At 38.6% G+C, this 17,818-nt stretch overlaps 2 protein-coding genes across 3 annotated transcripts; one reads left to right on the top strand and one right to left on the bottom strand.

Annotated features, from left to right (window-relative positions):
- Window positions 1-722: 722 nt before the first annotated feature.
- BBS12 (Bardet-Biedl syndrome 12) lies at window positions 723-12,863 on the bottom strand. Its single transcript, XM_032333341.1, has 3 exons — window positions 12,657-12,863; window positions 4,758-4,822; window positions 723-2,948 (listed from the first exon to the last, which is right to left on the bottom strand). Exon 3 carries the CDS (start codon window positions 2,936-2,938, stop codon window positions 797-799), a length of 2,142 nt encoding a protein of 713 aa, XP_032189232.1. The 5' UTR covers window positions 2,939-2,948; window positions 4,758-4,822; window positions 12,657-12,863; the 3' UTR covers window positions 723-796.
- A 74-nt stretch (window positions 12,864-12,937) lies between these two features.
- Window positions 12,938-17,818, top strand: LOC116584683 (centrin-4-like). Of its 2 annotated transcripts, none has more exons than XM_032333349.1 (5): window positions 12,938-13,090; window positions 14,301-14,447; window positions 14,834-14,962; window positions 15,772-15,909; window positions 16,074-17,816. In XM_032333349.1, the coding sequence occupies exons 1-5, from the start codon at window positions 13,088-13,090 to the stop codon at window positions 16,161-16,163; spliced, it is 507 nt and encodes a 168-aa protein (XP_032189240.1). In that variant the 5' UTR covers window positions 12,938-13,087; the 3' UTR covers window positions 16,164-17,816. The 2 variants fall into 2 exon arrangements, with proteins under 2 accessions (XP_032189240.1, XP_032189238.1); XM_032333347.1 differs by lacking the exon at window positions 12,938-13,090 and adding an exon at window positions 13,099-13,476 and having other exon boundaries at window positions 16,074-17,818.

Raw genomic sequence — 17,818 nt, 5'->3', positions numbered from 1 at the left:
GGGACATGTCTGAGGTCAGTAGCACAGATTGGTTTCATCCTGTTGCTCAGTCTGTTGATAGTAGCCTTAATTAACTGCTCTATGAAATCAACTGAATAGATCTGATATTTACTAAATAACCTGTTTATCAGATTAATCAGACTAGTAAACAGAGTGGCATTCTTACATGAAAATTCAAGTCTGGCCAAGAGCACTTCAAGTTAAGAAGTAAGTAGTTGGAAGAGGCCATCCATTACGGGCTCTGAATGACACGGCATATTTTCTGAATGACACACCAATGCAAGGACCTGACCTATCTTTATCCAATCCGTGTCTCAGGCTTGTGTTTACATTGAGCAACCTTAGGGCATGAGGTAACAACTCCCCTTGGGCAAAAAACAGGATTGTTTCCAGTCACTATAAAAGCAATCAATGCCCCAAGCTCAGTGTTCCTTTTCTGTAACACAACCCACTTTGTGTGCCTGCTTCCATCACTGGCCTTTTATGTTGTCTTATGGGGCTCAGAGAAATGGGAACTGATACAAACCAACAAGAAGCACTAGCTACCACTTTCATCGTGAATATCAAAGTGCACTGTCTCTGATCCAAGTGTCTCATGTATCTGTTGCATACCATGAAATGGTAACAGGCTAACAGGTAAGTTGGGTGAAATCTCAGACCCTGCAGTTATTGACAGACATCAACAATTTTCTTCTTGGTAAAGGCTGGCACTATGACTTGGCTTGATTTATTATTAGGAAATTTATTAGCATGATACATTACAAAATCTTACTTTCCAAAGACTTAGCCAATAACACTACAAAAATAAAAAGCCCTCTGTTTCCTGTGAATTTAACTGTCTGTGTCCAAGTCCAGTAATAATTTCACTGTCTGTTTGAAGTACTAATAGTACTAAATCCAAAGCTCGGCGCCATGCCTCAGTCTTTGGAATAACGACGTCATAAATGCTTGGAATCTGTTCCAGTTTATTTGAAATGCCTGAATTAAAAATTCCACTATTTAGTTTGCTATATTCATTCAAGATGTAAGATGAAGGAGAACCAGAGTCTGTAGCATTTTGTAGACGCTGTTGAATGAAGGTGCTGGCTTCAAATTCTGATGAGCAACTGGCTGTGTTATATATGAGAGTTGAAAGGTATTTGTGCCACCCATTTGCCAGGCATTTAAGCACAGTTGATCTGTATAGTGCCAGAGAGGAGGCCAGCCAAGAGGAAGTATTAGGAAGCCATCCTGAACAGACGTAGTTTCTTTTACTCAGTGATTGCTCTGCAAGAATCTGAAGGTGGCTAAGACACAAAAATTCAACTGCACCACCTCCAAGGAAGACCTTTTGCTCTTCCAGAGCATAATACAGACGATAGGCACAAGTCCAGAATCTATCTTCTTTGGTTTGCATCTGTGCAGTGACTGGGCTAGTGAGCACTACTGTAACCAGATTAATTCCTTCCGTTTTTATCACGATTGTGATTACGTTGATCCTATCTATGACATCTGAAGGAATACTTCTCCAGAAGGTCACAGAGACCCCACTGCCCACACAGTTTTCATTCACTTGTGTGATGTAGGTCACCTGTACTGCTCCCGAAGCTTCTGCAAAAGCCTGCATCACACTGCTATTCACTGACCCAAGTACCAACCGCTTACTGTGTATGCACTTTTCAGTTAAGTGTTCAGACACATTTCCTTGTACCAGGACGAGGTTCACATTGAACTTAATTAATACCTGTAAGACATAATTTGTCCACAGTTCTTCTGTGGTGTCTTGTTGAACCCTCATGCTTTCCAGTACTGTGTTAATATTTGTAGCCTTATTAAACCCCAGGTGCCGATATTTCTCTGTGAGGTCACCCTCAATGAGAAGAATCCGGATAGGCTGATTCTGTAATTCCTTGATCAGAGTAGTATTAGATATTGATATAACAGTGACAAATCCTGGACAGACACAGGAAAAACTTTCAGGTATACCTGGTAAACAACAAGTGGAGATTCTGGAAATGTCAAACCTAAATGGCATCATACAGCTGCCTTGCTGCATACTTGCGTTCTGATACTGCAGCCGTACTGCTTCATCTACTAATTTCATGCTATGGTGATCTCCATGACTCAAACCCATCTCCAACTCTACCAAATCACTACATCTGTAAGTATTGGGAGTAGCTCCACCACGTTGTTCTAGAAATCCATCTGGTTTGTTTATCCACTGATTATTATCTGTCCTATTAAAATGCCTACTATGGATTAGTATTGACTTTCCATAACGGCTGCCTGTGAGCAGACTGTTTTGCAGACTTTGAGGATTTTGTAGTGTATTTTTGTCTGCTTCAACTTCAGCCTGAGATCTAAAGAGTTTAGGTGATCTAACAGGTATCCCAGAAAGATTGTAAAAGGTCAGTGATGGAGAGGCAACATCTTTGAGATCATGCTCTTTCTGTAAACCAGTATCTGAAGGGATTTGTAGAAAAGGGCACAAACTGACACTAGATGTTTCAAGTCCAGAAAATGTCTTAGTGTTGTCTATCTGGTCAAATACATTGTAGACAGGTACTTGAAGGGAAACTACCTCTTCAATGCAAGAGTTCAAGCCCTCTGACATTGCAGACACTATTAATGAAATGGGGACACCTAAATGGAGACATTCTTCAGCAGCACTGCTCCAGGCACCGATGAGAAACAAAAGAGTACTGGTTCCAGTTTTGTATGTGTTATTTTGTGCTTGAACTGCTTCGTTGAGAAGTTGTCCCACTGCACTGGTTAAATCCAAACTTTCGAGAAGCCTTACTGTTGAACTGATTAACACACTTTCTTGACACTCTGCATCTATAATAAATTTAGGTAATTTTAATGGACCTAGGAAAGTTCTTCCTGTTCCCGCAAATGATGAAAGATGTTGAAGTCCCATGTGCCTTCTTTTATTTATGACCCTGCAAGCCATCACCATGAATCATCATCTGCAAATAAAATAAAAACTTGGAAATTTATTCAGTGTAATTCGTGGTTATAATTGCTTATAAAAGAAAAATCAGATATAGTCTCGGCCTTTGACGGGTTTCTGGTATATACAGTTTCCATTAAATAGGGTCAGTGCAATGATAACAGTACTATAATGATATTTCGATAAAGGTATGGGCATGTAGGGAAGCAATACTTCATCCAATAGGGGAAGTGGATCATGTAGGCAATGATTCTGGTAGTGTTTCCAGAAGAAGACAATGCTTGAAATGAGTCTTGAAGAATAATTTGAAAGAGTCAGCAAGTCGAAGGAGGGGGTAGTAAATGCACATATATGTGAAAAAACACAGTGTACTGGGGTAATATAAGTAGTTTAATTTTATAGAAATATGAAGAAAGTAGTAGGAAATGGAAGATGAAGCTCTTGAAGAGAAAAGGGGTTGGAACATGAAGGGCATTATGTGCCACGTCAAACCTGATCCTATGATGGGAACCACTGAAGTGTTTTAAGTAGGGAATATTAAGAAACAGCTTGATATAGAGTTTGAAAGCATGTGCTCTAAATCTAGAAGTCTGGATTTTAACTTGCCTCTAACACTTACTAGCTATGTAGACTTCAACAAGTTATCTAGCTACTCTACTCTGTCCACATCTGAAAAATAAGGACTATAACAGAAACTACCTTGTAGGGTTGTTATAAGGAGTAAAGGACTACAGTGTTCAGAACAACTCCAGGCACATAATCCCTTCTGAGTGCTACTGTGACTACTGCTGCTGCTGCTAGTGTTTTGGATAGATTACCATTTCGATAGCTTGGAGAATGAACAGGGTAGGTGCCTCACAGGAGGCAGAGAAGCCAGCTAAGCATTATCTGTAGTTATCTAGATAGGGAATGTGGAAGAGGGATGCCGGTGAGAGGGTGGACTAGGTTACTGATTAGAATGCAAAGGGGAAAAAAGTATTATTTAAAGGGAAGTTCAAAAGCAATTGGGCTTTTTCCACATACTAGTTAAAAATCCACAACTAAAACCAGTAAGATTTAAAGAGAGAAAACTCCAGTCCAATAAAAAGAACTTTTTAACAACTTTTAAGAACTTTTAAAAGTACCCCTTATTTGAAAAGCTGTCTATAATAAAATGACCTATCTTGCGAGGTATAAGCTCTCAAAGACTAGAACTAAAATTGTAGATAATATAAACTCTTCCAACTCTAAGACTTTACAATTCTTTGAACGATATTTTTTGTCACAATCTTTTAAATCCAAAATATCAAGAAGCAAGCAATTCAGAGTTTTACTTTTCATTTGATAAATTTGTTCCTATAATACCTGGATTCATCCTTGAAACTGAGGAGTGCCACTATTCAAGATACCTTATGATCAGGAGGAAGGCATAACACAACTACTCCTCAAGAGTAGCTTCCTATAAGCTTTCAAGAACTAAGGGGAAAAGCTAATATAGCCAAGGAAAAGGTATGAAGATGAACTGTTTGTACTCAGTTTCAAATGCAAATGCTCTTTTGTGAAAATTTCAATTCTATAAAATAAAAATCAAACTCTTGATACATCCAGGCATATCTCATTTGATATGGCACCAATATATACTCTAGGACTCCTACTCTAATCCTGAGACCCACTGTATCTTCAAATTATCTGATCTTACCATGTTTTCGCTGTCCTCACTCCTCACCCCCATACTGTCAATTCTCTACTTATCCAGTTTAAATTCCTATCTGTCAATTATTACAATCACTCCTTTGCACATATATCCTCAAAAATCCTTATCCCACTTCAAGTTCACCCTACTCACCTTGCAAAGCCATCAATCTTGATGAAATCCAACTCTCTGTCTACTCCACACTCACCTTGCTGCAGCTGAAAATAAACACAAAAACAAACACAACCATGCTGTATCATTTCAAACCTCAACTGACCTTATTGTTGCTTGGCAATCTACTTCCCCAGATCATTTATATTTTTGTTTTCCCTTTTTATAAAAGGTTATTGCTTTTGGGGGTCTGTTTCTTAAACATCCTGAGTACAAAAGATATTCTTCTATACTTCTAAAAACGTTATGGTTTTTATGTCTATGTCTTATGTCTATGGATCTACCTTTTCTGGACATTTCATGTAAACAGAATCACACAATATGTGACCTTTTCTGTCTGGTTTCTTTCACTTAGCATAATGTTTTTGAGGTTTATCCACATAATATTATGTATCAGTACTTCATTCTTTTTTTTTTTTTAAGATTTTATTTATTTATTTGACAGAAAGAGAGAAAGATCACAAGTAGGCAGAGAGGCAGGCAGAGAGAGGAGGAAGCAGGCTCCTGCTGAGCAGAGAGCCCGATGCGGGGCTCAATCCCAGGACCCTGAGATCATGACCTGAGCTGAAGGCAGAGGCTTAACCACTGAGCCACCCAGGTGCCCCCTTCATTCCTTTTTATGGCTGAGTAATATTCCACTGTATGTATGTATCACCTTATTTATCTGTTGATGGACATTTCAGTTGTTTCTATCTTTTGACTACTGTGAATTGTGCTACTATGAACATTTGTGTACAAGTGTCATGTTTTCAATTCTTTTGGGTATACACCTAGGAGTGGTCACATGGTCATTTTATGTTTAACTTTCTGAGGAACTACCAAACTGTCTTCTATAGCAGCTAAATCAGTTTACTTTCTCACCAGCAATACATGAGGGTTTCAATTTTTCCACATCCTTGTTGTATTGATTTCCTAGCAGTGCTATACTGAATTACCAAAAGCTGGGTGCTTAAAACAATACATTTTTATTCTCTCATGGTTCTGGAGTCCAGAAGTCTGAAATCAAGATATCTGCAGAGCCTTGAATCTTCTGAAGGCTCTAGGGAAGGCTCTTCTAGTTTCTAGCTGACTCCTGGAGGTCCATGGCTTTTCTTAAAAATCTCACTATTCTGCTTTTTTTTCATATGGTTTTCTTAAAAGGACACCATTCATTTTATTTAGGGTCAACTGCAATCTGGCATGACCTATCTTAACTAGCTACTTATATAAAGACTCTATTTCCAAATAAAATCATTCTGAGATTCTGGATGGACATGAGTTTTGGAGCGAACACTACTCAACCCAGTATGCTCACCAATACGTATCTTCTGTTTATGTTTTGTCTCTGTTTTTTAAACAATAGACATCCTATTAGAAGTGAAGTGATATGTCACTGCAGTTTTGATTTGCCTTCTTTAAAAACTAACGATGATAAGCATCTTTTCATGTACTGGCTGGCCGTTTGGAGAAATAACTATTCAAATCTTTTGCCCATTTTAAAATTGGGTTGTCTTTTTATTGTTGAACTGTAAGAATTCTTTGCATATTATGGAAATTAGGACCTTATCAAAATACAATTTACAAATTTTCTCCCTCTGTAGGTTGTATTATCTACTTTTTTGATAATCACTTTGATGCATTCAAGTTTCCCATTTTGATGAAGCTGAATTTATCTTTTTTTTTCCTTTTGTTGCTCATGCTCTTGGTGTCATATCTAAGAATCTATTGCTAAATCCGAAGTCATAAAGATGTGACCCAGAGTTTTGAGTTTTATAGTTTTATATCTTATATTAAGTTCATTAACACATTTGAGTTTTGTATATGGGATGAAGTAGGAGTCCAACTTTGCATTCGGATGTCAAATTGTCCCAGCATCATTTGTTGAAAGACTATTTTTCCCAATTGATGGTTTTGCATCTTTGTCAAAAGTCAATTTGGCAATAGATTTCGGGTTTATTTCTAGACTCTCAATTCTATCTGAGTGATCTATATGTCCATCCTTAAGCCAGGACCACATGATCCCATGACCCTAAGATCATCATGACTTGAGCTGAAACCAAGAGTCATATGTTTAACCAAATGAGCCACCCAGGTGTCCAAGGACCACACTTTTTTGATTACTATAGCTTTGTGATGGGTTTTACACTGAGGGAGTGTAATTCCTCCAACTTAGCTCTTTTTGTTTTAGCTTTTACATTTATATTTATAATTCACCTTAAACTGATTTTTGTAAATGGTGTGAGGCAGGGGTCATTTTGTTTCCTCCTGGATATCCAGTTGCTCCAGAATAATTTGATGAAAAGACAAGCTTGAAAGGACTGGGTTTTTCCATGTTTTTTCATTTCTAACATGTTCTGAGAGTTTATTAAGTATGAGCCACTTTACATGCACTAGGTAATACAGTTCTCATAATATTATTAGGTATGTACATATTTAACCTATTAAAATGAAAAACAGATAAGTAACATACCAAATCTCAAAGCTAGTAAACAATAGATTTGTCTAATGCCAGAGTCCCATGCTATTAACTACTAAATAACAGTGCCTTCTGGCTGTCCCTCTACCCAGTGTGATAGAGATTCACCTTCTCTCCTGCAGAATTTTCTGCTACATTTCCACTTCCAAACCTTCTTGCCTTCTTCCAAGCCTGTTTATATCCTTAAAATGGATATGCCCTTTCCCCCCCCAAGCATCAGTATCTCTGTTTATGGTTTCCTCTTTATACTAAGTTTAAATTACAACATATTACTGTATTAATGGAAAACTTATAGGGAATGTAAAACAAAAGGAAAAAGTCATGGGCTATTTCAAACTTATTCAAACTTTCAAAGTCTGTATTTAATTTATGTGAAAACAGTTTTCCCAGAAAAGACATGAAATTGTTTACACAAAACTAATCTACAAGCAAAAAGTTACATGAAACTGATCTCAAAATATTCAATTATTTCACTTATATGTGGAACCTAAAAAACAAACCAAACAGAACAGGCAGAAACAGACCCATAAATACACAGAACACACTGGTGATTGCTAGGGAAGGGGTGTAGGGGAGGGCAAAAAGGGGTGAAAGGGAGCAGGAGGTATAGGCTTCCAATTATGGAAGGAATAAGTCACATGGATGAAAGGAAGAACATGAAGAATATAGTCAACGGTATTGTAATAACATTGTACGACGGCAGATAGTAGCTATACTTGTGATAAGCATAGCATAACATATAGAGTTGTCGAATCAGTATGCTGTACACCTGAAATGAACAGAGTATTTTATATTTAATAAAATATGAACAAATATTCAAGAAAAATGCTATTTCAGCATTTGAAGGCTCTATTCCAAGTTCCAGCAGCAATTAAAAAAAAAAAGTCTTAGCATTCCTAAGTTGGGAAAAGCTCCTAAATAATTATTTTGGAAAGATTAATTAATTACCATAAAATAAAAATGCAAACAAAAATCCCTCATCTTCTAAAAAGTTGAGTATAAAAAGGCAAAGACAGTAACAGGCATGGTGAAATAGGTAATTTCAAGGGAAAAAAAAAAACTCTTCTTGGCATTGAATTGACACTCTGATTTTTGTTCTGCCATACATCAGCACCAATGTTTTCCACACACAGCTGTTTTATTATTGGGTTTCCTAACAACTTTACTTGCCAGCTTAATGTTTCTTTAACTTTCTAAATGTGTAACAGAAGCACAGTCACACTACTTCACTGGGTTTTGACATCAAAAGCATCCTTCTTTTCCTAGTATGATGTCTAGTCCTGTTTAAGGCATTTGGTCTAGGATACCAAGACATACAATACTTTTCAGGAGTTGAATTTTAAAAATATTAATATTTTCTGACAGGTATGATTAGCTTTCTTCATTATCAAAATGAACAGTTTGTATATCACCAGTCTATTCCCAATATAGCGGTCTAATCATATTCTATTACTTAAAAGCCTTCAACTTGGAACATAAAAGTTTTTACTCCTTTGTCAGACACAGAAGCCCCTTTTAAAAAATCAGCTCAGGTCATTTCACTCCTCTGCTCAAAATCTTGCAAAGCCTTCCCATTTCACTAGGAATGAAAATCAAGGTGCTAATAAAGCCCTAATAATCTGCACTCCTCCCTCTTACCCTTCTTTTGTTTCCTACTACTCTATCCTCAAGGAGTCTGCAAGTCATGCTCCCTAACTCAGAGTTTCTGTTCTAGTTATTCCCTTTCTGGGATGTTCATCTGTTCATCTGTTCATCTGCTGCCTCACCACCTCTAAATATTTATTTAAATTTACTCTTTTCAGTGAGGCCTACCATGGAGCACCCTATCTAACATCACGAACTCCACTTTTCCCTCTACACTTGGATTCCCTTTAACTACTCTACTTCCTTTTTTCCGTAACACTTACCACTTTATAAAGTAGTATAAAGTTTAGGTATGTATTTATTATGTATGACCATTTCCCTCTGTTAGAATGTAATTCCCAGGAGGACAATTTTAGTCACTGAGGTATACTACGTACCAATAATATTGTCTGACACACTGCTGACAATAAATATTTGGTGAGCAAATGGTTTTCACCACAGTTGCTATCTTAACTTTAAGTACAAAACTGTCAAGATTAAACAGATGCCATTGTCAGTATTACTCCACCAAAATTTAAGTTCCGATCACCTTTATAGTTGACATGATTCCTATTTGGTACTGCCTTAGTTGAGACCCTTTAATTGCTTCCAAAATGTTTCCTCCTTCACATGGTTGTCAGAATTATCTTTGCAAAACACAAACCTAATCAAAGTACTCCATTGCCTAAAAATATCTATTTATCTTAGAAAATAAAATCTTCACTCCTTAGTTTGACACAGGTGTCCCATAATCAGACCTCAACGTAATTTGTGACTCAGTTCCCACCTTTCCTTATACACCCTAAGATCTTGACACATTAGAATATACATTTATTTTCATATTTACACATGCTATATTCACGTTTGAATATCCTACCCTTTCTTCACCTTGGCAAATGCTATATATTTTTCATGACCCAAGGCAAATGCCACATTTTAAAAAATGTTATTTATTTTTTTGAGAGAGAGAGAGAGATGTTATTTATTTGAGAGAGAGAGAGAGTGCGTGCATGAGTGGGGAAGGAGCAGAGGGAGGAGAAGCAGACTCCCTGCTGAGCAGGGAGCCTCCTGCAGGGCTCCACATTTTTGATACAACCTTCTCCATTGCCCCAGGAGGTAGTGCCTCCTTCCAGCTCTCATGCACTTTCCACACACATCTACTAGTGCCTGGAATCTAAAACTCTTTATATATGTCTGTGCCTTTCTCCCCTACTAATCTGTGGTTCCTTACTTTTATTCATCTTTATCCTCTACACTCAGTTCCTTTCAAACTCACCCAGTAGCTGGCACAATATAAGACATGTGGAAAGCATTAAGCAAATTTAGTAGAATTAAGAGTGCCTATGAATTTAATATTTTCCTAGACTAATTATTATTATTACTACTGTTTTACAATACAATTGGATTAGTAACAGCTATTTTTCAAGACTAAGTACTTTCTAGACCCAAGACCTAGGAATTGCAACCTGAGACTATAATAAAAAAATCATTTTACTAGAAGTTAATTTCCCAAATATAAGAGCCTAAATCACAAAGCGATGTAAAAGCAGGTTAACAGCAGGTTAATATTACTAAGACTTTTAATTGCCATAAGATCAAAACTGATTAAGGTTAGAATTTGGTTCTATATATTTGGTCACTACTCATTTCTGGGTCTCAGAAATCCCCTTAATATTAGTAGTAAAGATGAAGTAAATGTCCTTAAAACTCATCAAGAGCAACTTTCCTGGTGAGGTTAATGGCCTGAAAAATCAAAATACAATTAACCCTTAAAATCTAGGGGTTAGGGACGGGACTCCAACCACTGCACAACTGAAAATCCAAATATAACTCTTGACTCCCTCAAAACTTAACTACTACTTTTTTTTTTTTTTTTTTTTTTTTTTTTTTTTTTTTTTAGGAAACAAACGGTGTTTTATTCCTTTCTGTGGCTGAGAGGGTAAGTCACAACACGGAGAACAGCAGTCCCGGTCACGGCGGCGCCGTTCGGTTAGTTTCCACAAGAACACGATGGATGGGATAGGGTCTGGCCGGACTCTCCATTCTCTATGACCTTCAGCCTTTCGCTGTCCCCTCCGCTGCAGGGCTGAGCGCCTGCTCGGTCTGTCTCTAATGATAGCCTACTATCATTTGGAAGCCTTACAGATAACAAAAACAGCGAATTAACACATATTTTATATGTTACATGTGTTATATGCTGTATTCTTACAATAATACCTTTAAAAAAACTTTTTTTCAGTATCTCTAGGCTACAAGTTTCAACAGGGAGTTTTTTTTCAAATTGTGGCAAATCTACCAAAAAAAAAAAAAAAAAATCCATGTATAAGTAGGCCCACACAGTTTAAATACTTATTGTTTAAGGGTCTACCGCGTTATAATTAAATCAATGAGCATTCTACTGAATTCACAAAATATCTTGAACTTGAATAATTTTAATTTCCACTGGGACTTTATACGGAAAAATCACTTCTAATTTTAGAATAACCTTACCTATTTTCCAGAATCCTAATATGTTGTTTATGATTACAAAGCTTGGGTGTCTGACTGGGATAGAATGTGAAACAGACAGGATGATGGTTTTGGAAAAAGTGCCATGCTTCTACATACTTCATACAGTATGAGCTGTGATTCAACAATGCGCTTTGCACATTTTCCTTGCCCTGCCTTCAAGGAGATAAGTGGGAAAAAAAATTGGGCAAAAGTTAATGTTCCTCATAAATCCACTGCTGGAGAGTCCAGTATGATTTCTGGAAAATAAAGTACTTACTCAGCAGAAGGTACCTCAGGAGGCATAAAAACAGTCCTGATGTGTAAGAAATTAGGGCTAGAAGTTTTAAGGGAATATCAGGAATATCACCTCTTCATTTCTACCATGGGAAGTGAGAGGTCCACCTCATTCTCTCCCACCCTCTGCCTGGTCCCCGACCAGATTCACGACTGGGAGAGTGAACAAGTCTGTCCCTCTGGACAAGAATTTGCTCTGATTTACAGTAGTTATAGGCTTCTAAATCTCAGCAGTTAACTGAATCAACTGGATTATCAGGCTACTTCTTCTTCTTCTTCTTCTTCTTCTTTTTTTTAAGATTGTATTTATTTATTTGACAGAGAGAGATCACAAGTAGGCAGAGAGGCAGGCAGAGAAAAGCTCCCCGCGGAGCAGAGAGCCAGATGCGGGGCTCGATCCCGGAACTCCGGGATCATGACCTCAGCCGAAGGCAGAGGCTTTAAACCAATGAGCCACCCAGGCGCCCCTATCAGGCTACTTCTGTCTGACTCATGACTATGGATTTATGTAGGATATGGCTGGAAAGCCGGCCAAATCTTGGGATTCAACCACAGGAATGGCTGAGGGTGAGAGTAGGGTAGGGGTCGGCGGGGATAGGATCGTAATTATAACGAGCCAAAGTTCTTCCCGGCAAATAAATACTACAACCTGGTTAAAAACTTTCGTGTGCAGTTAATTTTGGTGCATCCCGACGCCCACACTGTCCCCTTGCCCACTTCCTTCCAGCCATTCGGCTACAGCGCCAGAATCCCTCCGGACCAAATAAAAGGGAAACGCTAAAGGCCAAGCCCCGGCACTGTGGAGGCAGAGAAATATCTAGCGGCCCCCGGAAAGGTCCGTCCCCTCTACCTCTGTTAATTCCAGCCGGACAGTAAGCCTAAACTGGACCAATTTACCCGGCCCGCCAGGCCCTGGATTCTCATCCTTTCCCGGGGTACGAAAGGGTCAAAAAAGCAAATAAAGGCTCTCATCGTCTGCACTAAAAGCTTGGAGTCGGTGGAGGTACCTCGTTACTAACCTCACTCTTCTCTCCATCTTCACGCGAGGCTTCAGATCCCAGCTTCTCACCTGGCACTGGGACGTCTAACCCACCGGACCAAGAAGCCCCCTTCTCCGCCCGCATTTTGCGCATGTGCGAAGCGGAGCGAGCCGGCCGGCTGGGTGGGTTTGGTCGCTAAGATACCAGAGGGAAAGTTCAGCTTAACGGCCGGCTGAGAAAGGCGGAGCGTTACTCTATTGGTAAAGAGGAGAGAGAGGGTGGGCTTCAAGGGCCTTCTTTTCTAACCATTGGGTAGAATAACCGTCAATCAGCAGGCAGGCCTGGGTGGGCGGGGCTGCTTGAGGGGTTGGCAAGAGCGGCCTTAGCAACGGTTTCTGAACTGTGTAGACTGCAGTTGGGCTGCGCGGCTGGCGGCCGGGAGGTCCCGGCTGACCTCACCGGTTGGTGACATGGTGAGTGCCACGCCGTAACCCCTTGCGGGCCGAGGCTAGGGCTGAAGTTTCAGCCCGGAGCAAGGAAGGAATTTTGTTTGGCTTATGAAATGTGTTATTCGCCCCCTGATCCTCGAGTGTCATGTAGTAACCCTTCCTCTCGTGGCAAACTCTGAAGCATGCTGGCCTCGGCTCCAGGGACGCAGGAGCGGGCCGCCAGTTCATTCGTTCCTTGTCCCCACCAACCGCTGATACCAGCGCTCGGCGATCCGTTCCGTGGCGGAAACAGAAACCACTGGTTCGCCAGAGAAGAACTGGATACAGAGAAGAGGCTGAGAAAATGTTGGAGGGTCTGGGCCTCTAGGAAAGAGGTCCTGAGCTCCGAAAAAGCAGCCAGGGTTGGGAAGGTAAAGGTTCTGAGGGGTTGGAACTGCGCACCTGTGCATCTGCAGTCCGGGGACCAAGAATCCGCCGCTGCCGGCACGTGAGCGCGGAGATGAGGCACTCAGGAACGTGATGTCCCGTTGCCATCTCGGCCGCCGCTGATTGTTAACCCGAAGTTGGAGATGGGATAGTGAAGTAAGGCTGCAAAATCCCAGCAGTAACTCTATGACCTTGCTTGTCAGCGGAAGATGGCACATAGCAGGCAGATGACCTCCACCTTACCTGGATGCTGATAATTGGCCCAATATTTATTCTTACTCTGATCCCTGGAGTAGTTTTTTACCTGGGCAATGCAGTTTTTTTGTTTTTTGTTTTTGTTTTTGTTTTTTCATTTCTCAGCTTCTGTAATATAGAAAAGTGCGCTAAAAGGTGGGAAAGGGTTTTGTTTCAATCAAGCATATCCCACAAAATAAATTTAATTATGAGACTTATTGGCCTAGATGAAAGGTGTGCCTTAGACATTACTTTTCAGATATACCAAGTAGAGCCAGTCGTATTCGGATATAACATCTACCGTTGGAGCATGCGTGCCTTTGCCTCTTCTCTCTCTCAAAATTTGCTAGTTTGAAGGAAAAACTTAAGTGGTAAAAAGAACCAGACTTTCCACCAAGATATTAATATCTAAAAGCATAAATGTTAGCAAAGGGAAAAGGGGGAAATTGCTGATGGTCGTTATGTAGTAGGGAATAGGGTTCTTCAGTAGGCTTATTATATTTATCATCGATTATTCAGGTCTGCTAAGTTTTCCAGTTACATAGTTTTTCATGCACATATGTATTTATTACAGGCATCCAACTACTGCACAGGTTCAGACCAATGGAAGAAAAAAGCAGAAAAACTTGAACTGAATGAAACCCAAAAGCAAGAAATTAAAGAGGCCTTTGATTTATTTGATGTTGATGGGTCTGGAACCATAGATGTGAAAGAACTGAAGGTTTTGAAATTACTTCTAATTCTAAAATATTTTAAAAACCATTTACTTGTGGCAGTCTTTTGATCTTTTAACAGTACCTGTCTAAGAGCTTGAGATAAAATCTCTTCAGTGTGGACACCTACACCTTCAGTACACATACCTGCCTCATACCAATAATATAGTATCTTGATAGGCATTTTATTCTTGTTTTATGAATGAGTACAGCAAAACTCAGGATGTGACAAAGACATATCCTATGGCACAGTAGGATTGCAACCTAGGCCTGCTGACTTGACTTTCTAGGTTTATGCCTAGTCCATAGTAAAAAAGAGAAAATCTAGTCATGAATAGGTAATTTAAGAGCTAGGAATGAGAATGTGGTATAATTTATTTGCTTCCTATTTCAGATTGCCATGCAAGCCTTAGGATTTGATCCAAAGAAAGAAGAAATTAAAAAAATGATAGCTGAAATTGACAAAGAAGGAACTGGCACCATTACTTTTGAAGATTTTTTTGCCATAATGAGTGTAAAAATGGTATAGTAGTGATTTTGTTTTTCAAAGAAATACAAGCAATAGCCTTCTACATTTTTTTGAACAATCGGAGGTTTCACAGAGGAAGAATTGGAACTAGGTTTTTCAAGATGGGTAGGATTTACATAGACAGGAATAGCAAGATTAAAGATATTCTCAGGATAATAATGAAGACTGTCTCGTGTGGAGAAGGTTGTTAGGAAATAATGATAGATGGCAGGATAGAGAGAATGGGGTCAGCATTTTGAAGCCTTGAATTCAGCAAACATTTCTCGAGTGCCCATTTTTGCCAGACACTATTCGAGAAAGCACTGGGTGAGACAAGCTCTGTGTTCTCTCAGAGCTTACATTTTTGATAATGGGTATCAATTACTGGTGTTAATAAGACATACATTCTCTCTATCACCCTTGCCTCTTCCACTTTAACAAGCCCTGAATATAGATACCTTGAGAGCAAATGTGAGAGCATTGGAATAATTGTTAAAAGTTATAGCAGTACTGGGACGCCTGGGTGGCTCGGTTGGTTAGATGACTGCCTTTGGCTCACTCATGATCCTGGAGTCCTGGGATCGAGTCCCGCATCAGGCTCCCAGCTCCATGGGGAGTCTGCTTCGCTCTCTGACCTTCTCCTCGCTTATGCTCTCTCTCACTGTCTCTCTCTCAAATAAATAAAATTAAAAAAAAAACGTTATAGCAGTACAGTCAGAACTCAGTTACTTGGTACATTGGTGCTCTAGACCTCAAACACCCATAAGTCCAGTTTGATAGAATAAATGAAAGATCAATACATTTAATTGCTTCTGTTTTTAAAGAGTGAAAAAAATGAAAAAGAAGAAATATTGAAGGCTTTCAAATTATTTGATGATGATGATACTGGAAGCATAACACTAAACAATATCAAGAGGGTTGCTAAGGAATTGGGGGAAAATTTAACAGATGATGAACTGAAGGTAATTTTTTACTTTTATAATTATAATTTATATATAATTTATAGTTCTAGTCTTAATTAAGTTGGACTCAAATACATTCAGAATAAAATTTGTGTATTTGAATAGTCATTTATGTCATTCATTTTTAATGATTTCATATACCATATTTACATTTTATTTTACAGGAAATGCTTGATGAAGCTGATTGTGATAGGGATGGAGAGATAAATGAGGAAGAATTTTTGAGAATGATGAAAAGGACCACTCTTTATTAATACTTTTTTTTTTATTCCTTCTGGAAAGTTGTTAACAACTTCGTATTTGCTATATGGTTCTATCATATCTGAATGTATTATAAATTTTTAGTTTATATGCACAAATTGGTCTCTTGATGTCTAATCCATGTGAGAAGTTTCATGTTTCTACCAATCTGTTGTTAAATCCATAGCATCAAGAAACAAAATGTAATGATTTCTGTGAACCATAGATCCCAAACCAATATTAATTCCAACTGCTACTTTTAGAGCTCTGGGGTCTAAAGACTTAGAATTTTTTAAGTTAAATGAAACTGACCCCACATCCAAATGAATTTTGCAAACAAGCAATTATTTTCCTTTTGTGCAACTCTTTAAAACTGATAAATATTTGCTTTTTAATCAGTTATTCAGATATGTTAAGTATTAAATAAAATTGCCTAGCACTATATTATTTGCTAGTTTTTCTCTTATAAAGAAATTCAGAGCAGCACTGTACTATGTAGATTTTCCTGTAAGTTTGACCCCTCATGTGAGTGTTTAATACCTCTGCATGGGAGGTGCTAGGGATTTTACACATGTTATCTCAGTGTTACAACTTAGAAGCTGACAGTATTAGCTCCATTTTACTACATAGGAGAAAACTAAAGTTCAGAGAACTTAAAAATTGCCCAGTTGTTCATAGATAATAAATAAAACATGGATAAATCTTGGATTGTTATGCTTCACTATGTAGCTTCCCTATAGAAAACAAAAATCTCAGGATAACTTAAATGTATGTTTTCTAACATTTAATATTATGACTCTTGTAATTTAACTTTTTTTTTTTTTAATGAAAGAACCAAACTGTTGGGAAAGGCAGTCTCAAAATACAATCTTACAGTCTTTTGATCCCCCCTGGGTCACACAAGACTGGGCCTTGGGCCTGGAACACTTCCTTACCAAGAGAGCATGTCTCTACAGCTTATGCTGGAATTGTCTGTGAATATCTTTCCATTTCAGACTCCATGTGTACTTTTTTCTGCTTAAAGATGTGTATAATATGGTGCCTCTGTGTGTGTGTGTGTGTGTAATATGGCACCTGGCAAACCCCACTTTGGAAACAGGATGTCCCCTTCAAAGAGGGTGAGGTCCTGCTGCACAACAAGATGGCTATTTACAAGCCACTTGCCCTGTATTGGCTTCTGGGAGGGACCTGCTGGCCATGGGAAACCGACATTCATTACCCAAACGGATACTGCTCTGCCTCTTCTCTATATGAGTGACACATTGTTCCAACAAGTAGTTGACTGCATTGTTTCTTCCTTGGCAATTAAACTGATAGCAAGATTTAGTGGAAGAAGCCCTCAAGTTTCTGCTCCTGATAATAGGCAACAGATGCCACTTGCTGGGATAAAAACGCTTCCTAAGTAATGGTCTTTGGAGCAAGAAAGGATTATAGAAAATGTAACTTTAATTGCCCCACCTAGTATACATTTTTAGCTCAACTGAAATGAAGATTCAAGGTTTTGTCAACAGGGGAGGTTTGTTTTTCAGTTGAAACTAGAAAGGCGTATGTGCTTATGCTCAAGTGTTTCACAGTATCTTTAATTCCTAATTATGCAGCATTTCCTTTTAGGCTAAGATATAACCATTACACATGCTTCATATGTGAAAATTATGACATTTAAGTTGTT

Source organism: Mustela erminea, chromosome 2, assembly GCF_009829155.1.
Source record: "Mustela erminea isolate mMusErm1 chromosome 2, mMusErm1.Pri, whole genome shotgun sequence".
Lineage (NCBI taxonomy): Eukaryota > Metazoa > Chordata > Mammalia > Carnivora > Mustelidae > Mustela > Mustela erminea.
This window is presented reverse-complemented; position numbering and strand designations above follow the sequence as displayed.